General features: G+C 35.1%; 1 protein-coding gene across 2 annotated transcripts in view; it reads right to left on the bottom strand.

Moving 5' to 3' along the window:
* Nucleotides 1-3157: 3157 nt before the first annotated feature.
* The window catches only part of LOC125047062 (BTB/POZ domain-containing protein 9-like), a 16943-nt gene continuing 15100 nt past the window's right edge, over nt 3158-5000 (bottom strand). For both annotated transcript variants that reach the window (XM_047645130.1, XM_047645131.1), the window contains exon 11: nt 3158-5000. This exon is cut by the window's right edge and continues 91 nt beyond it. In XM_047645130.1, the coding sequence (XP_047501086.1) occupies nt 4711-5000 (290 nt within the window). In that variant the 3' untranslated portion in view covers nt 3158-4710.

The following is a 5000-nucleotide window of genomic DNA, read 5'->3' as shown; positions in this document are numbered from 1 at the left end:
ACCCTTAATCCTCATACTAGAAAAAGAGAATTTTGAATTTAGTATATTCCTGATAACAATTATAAGTTATCCATTTGTGTATCATTTCACTAGTGACTACTTCAGGTGACCATATACAAAGCTCTCACAATAAAAGATGTCATAGTCTCTCAATTTCAGGTAATTTTCAGCAGCAAGAAGAACAAGGTAGGATATCACCATCTCTTCAACAATGCCAGCATTTTCATCAGATAACACAAAGTGAAATCAAGCCTTGCTTTTTTACTAAACCTGGAGTGATGACCAAATGTCTGGTGATACATAATCATTACAGACACTGGAGTGATCTTTTCAGAGGAATTAATGTTTAAGTATCTAATGAATTCCCAAGGAACCATATGCTTCTTGTTTTCAGTTCAAGATTCATGTCTATATGCACAAAAGTAGTGTAAAAATAGGAAAATCAAAATGGTTCTTTGCTGAGGCAGGGAATTTTGCTGTTATGGTGGCCAAGTAGCTCAACTACTCTATACCTAACAGAAAGTAACAATTCCCTCACTCAGCAATGCCTCTTAGAAACAGATACATAAGCACCAAATCCCCAACAAAACATCGAAAGACAGCTGTTAATGTTTAACCCCTTGGTGATGGGTGAAGAAAACTAAAAAAAAAACTCTACGCTCTGGCGATCAATGGGAACGCGCCGACTTTGAGCGCGGGAGTTCAGTACATCAAACCGAATCACCGGCTCGTAGCGCTTTGGCACGTCGCCACTGCGTACAGCCGCACGCCACATTTCGAGCGGTTTGTTTTGACATCTTTAGATGTGACCCGTCATGAAGGGGTTAAGCTGATTTAATTCCTGATATCTAACTGTGCAAGAATGATTATGCTTATTTCATCCTCTGCCTAAATGTTTCTAAATTTACTCATTATAAAAGAATGCCTAAGTACTATGTACAAAAAAATAATAATATTCAATATTTACTGTTTATTTATACTTTTGCCATTCTTCAAAGGAAAAAATCTATTTCACTGACTGTACAGGCAAATTTACACCCTGAGAAGTAGATAAATATGACCAAAACAAAAGCATGAATTGCACCCCATATTATATATATCATTAAAATTAATGAAATCTCTGCAATATGCACATACAAGGGACAGTGCTCACTACTACTAGAAATAATATTCAGTGTTGCAAAAGCCGAAAATTATGAAAAAAGTGGAATACCTTTCCCACTTTCCCATCCATCACCAAACACAGGAAACCAGTTAAAGAGGAGTGAGTGTTAGATCCTCTTTGGGATCACAGGGATTAGAATTTGTTTTGGTTGCAAGTTTAAACAAACAGGCCCAAAAATACCATTAAACAGGGCTTCAAAAACCGAAGTCATTTATCATGCTTTCCTTTTCAGCAACTGTCAGCTTTTCGATAACCAATCATTTATTCCAAGGGACTTTACATACCCTCTATATATCAAAACCAGATGTTTTCTCAGATGGCATCCACACAAACAGGCCAAAAATACTAGCATGACATACCAGTGTAAATAGTTTACCATACACTAATGAAAATAATAAAAATATATTACCGTATGAGACTAGTTACGCCTGTTCATAAAACAGTATGGCAATTCAAAAATGCATGTAATTAATAAGTTCAATGTACAAAAAATAAAGTAACTTAACTTGATGATAACCTACATAAAAATAAAGACAGTATTAATAAAGGATTTCCTTGAAAAAAAAAAAAAAATCATAATAGTTCTTTGTCAGCATGACTTTTTTTTTTACATAAAACACGCTTTGTCTTTGGTAATTATTTTGTTTGTATACTAAAAAGTATAGAACCTATTTTCTACTCTTAACATCACAGTGCAGTCAACTCCCATCACAAAATTTAGGTCTTCCAGAGTTATAATATTTCATCATCACAGTTTAAGAGTAATATCATTATATTAACATACTGATGTGACAGAGTAACTGATGAAAAAATGAGACTTAAAATTACTGAAAAAATACGACCATGCAGCCAAGGCAAAATCTACAGAAAATTACCAGAGTGGTATCCCTAGAGCATAAGCTTTAAAACAAGATGAAAATACTTTAATACTGAAATTTGTACAGAAAGACAAATACTATGGCCCTTAGTCTTCACATTATGACATTTTAAAATCAATATGAAAGCATGTTTTATCCATATCAATAGAATAGTGGTGGTAAATACAATAATCAATCTTCTAAATTTCTAGCATTACTTAAACATTCCATAACTTTTTTCTATTAAAAAAAAGAACTTTGAGGGCCAATTGCTGCTAATCAAATCATGTAATACAAAAGCAATAAGAAGAAACAAGTTCCTTTTGCAATTTCTCAAGCAGTACTCTGGCTTTGCTTAAATAAGCCATAATAAAACAAAGTATAATATGCTGATTTTTCAAAGGCTATTTTAACTACAGTGCCTTTACATATAAGCCTCTGTAATATGCATATCAAATAACTGTAACGTAAAGTGTATGTAACTTAATATATTAGATTTATTTTTCTCTAAAGCAAGAAAAATGTCCTTTATCATAATAATGTACAAAAATCATACATATTATATAAATGATACCAAACTCTCAAAGCTCATGTTTCCATGTGAATGTGAGTGTGCATGCGTGTCTGTGTTGCATGTGAATTAGTGTGAGCAAATATCTGTATGTGTGTGTGTGTGTGTGTGTGTGTGTGTGTGTGTGTGTGTGTGTGTGTGTGTGTGTGTGTGTGTGTGTGTGTGTGTGTGTGTGTGTGTCTGTGTGTGTCTGTGTGTGTCTGTGTGTGTCTGTGTGTGTCTGTGTCTGTCTATGTCTGTCTGTGTCTGTCTGTGTGTGTGTCTGTGTGTCTGTGTCTGTCTGTGTGTTTGTGTCTGTCTGTGTGTCTGTGTCTGTCTGTGTCTGTCTGTGTGTCTGTGTCTGTCTGTGTGTCTGTGTCTGTCTGTGTGTCTGTGTCTGTCTGTGTGTCTGTGTCTGTCTGTGTCTGTCTGTGTGTCTGTGTATCTGTGTCTGTGTCTGTGTCTGTGTCTGTGTGTCTGTGTATGTCTGTGTGTGTCTGTGTGTGTCTGTGTATGTCTGTGTATGTCTGTGTATGTTTGTGTATGTCTGTGTATGTCTGTGTGTGTGTGTGTGTGTCTGTGTATGTCTGTGTGCATGTGTGCGTGTCTGTGTGTGTCTGTGTATGCATATGTATGTATCTTTACTTGTTTATTTATATTTGTTTACTTGCCAGTGTACATTTAGTTGTTTGTGTATGAATTTGTATGTGTAAACTATCATGAGAACCAATGTTTTGTCTGTGACCAGTGAAGAGTTCATCATAGGCTACAAATTGGTTTCACAACCAAGTCTTGTCTCCCTACTCTCACATTTTTTGTACTTGTTGTATGCCAGCTATACAGTTGTATAAAATAAAGCTATTTAAAAAATGAGTGGGAAAAAATATTTACTAAAGAATGATAGAACATTCTCACAAATAACCACCAAAGAAAAACTATATTATTGTGTCTTACGTACTGCGCATTATCTCAAAAAGGAATATAGTAAAATTTTAAAAAGCCCTTCAATTTTTCTGAGGTGACGGGTAAACAAACAAGACATGATCTGTTGTCAATAGTTCTGAGAGCTGTAGTGACATCTACACACCTGCTTGATGAGGAGAGGGTAGGAATGCTAATTTTCAAGCATGCAAAGGTTGGTTTGCCATTTCCAAATAAATTTTCATTTCTATGATGTAGAATTAGAATACTCACTGTATGCTAGAATGACGGAGAAGCCATTCCCAACTGGTAAAGTTAAGATGCTGATTGTTTCACATACAGTATTTATATAGTTACCCATTTATTATCAGCCGTGTTCATTCTGTATAATAATGTTAAAAGTCAAAACCTAAAATTTAAATAACTTTACTTTATCTGCACTTATAAGTCAAGGATATTATTCCTATTCACTTTTTCACGATTTTGTAACATATATAAAGTAAATAGAAACAAATAAAGTTTAAGATAAAGTACAATATGCAGTAAACTATGGTTTGTATTAGTATTAATTGTTATGTTTAGTTTATATTTGGTACAGAACAAGTAAATGCTGAACAGATTTCACTTGGAAACAATGCTGTTTTAGTTAGCCATGTGAGATACTTGTTTAACATTTTCAACTGCTTCTCGAAAGTCCTGCTGCTTTAAAATAATTTATATTTCATATACACTATTCTTAACATTACATAAAAGAATTTGCCTATCAATAAATTTTGACCACATAATGTGGATAGATGAACTTTGTTTATGAACCACCGATCAACTTGGCTATGGAAGAGTGGTATGGCTTCTCTGACACTGGCATGCAGCGACTTAAGTTGAAGCATGATTAACTATACATGATGTGTTAGTATGATGCAGTAAGGAAAAAAGATATGCAACACACATGGGTATTACCAGAAAACTAAATTACATGAAAATTGCACCTTGTATTTCATAAATATGTAGATTTACCACATATGAGCTTTTTCAGGAGCCTAACCCCGTGTTGGGGTTGGCTTAACTGGACTGCAATGAGGAAAACAATTTTTTTTTTCAGTTTCGTCATCTTCATTAATTCACAATTAACTATTCCAAGTGAATATTCTCTTCTGAAGATTTTCAAGATTCAAGGATATTTGCAAGCCACAACTAAAAGCTATACGAAATATTGATGACTATTTATCTTCATCGTCTGTCCCCTCATCTTGGTGAGCTTCAACTGGGTTTGCCACATCAAGACCTCCTGCTCCTTCAGCATTCAAGCCATTTTCCTCCACCTGATCTAATGATCCCTCCACTGGTTCTGCTCTTGAACTAGAGGCAGATCTTTCCCTAACACGACCTGCACCTAATCCTTCACCTGCCCCTTCTGGCGCATTTATACTACCTGCACGCTCCATTCCCATGTTGTGTCCATCTGGTGCAGCTGCATCACCTCCAGATTCCTCTCCATGATGTGGTCTAA

The sequence above is a fragment of the Penaeus chinensis genome, chromosome 40, assembly GCF_019202785.1.
Source record: "Penaeus chinensis breed Huanghai No. 1 chromosome 40, ASM1920278v2, whole genome shotgun sequence".
Taxonomy (NCBI): Eukaryota; Metazoa; Arthropoda; class Malacostraca; order Decapoda; family Penaeidae; genus Penaeus; species Penaeus chinensis.
This window is presented reverse-complemented; position numbering and strand designations above follow the sequence as displayed.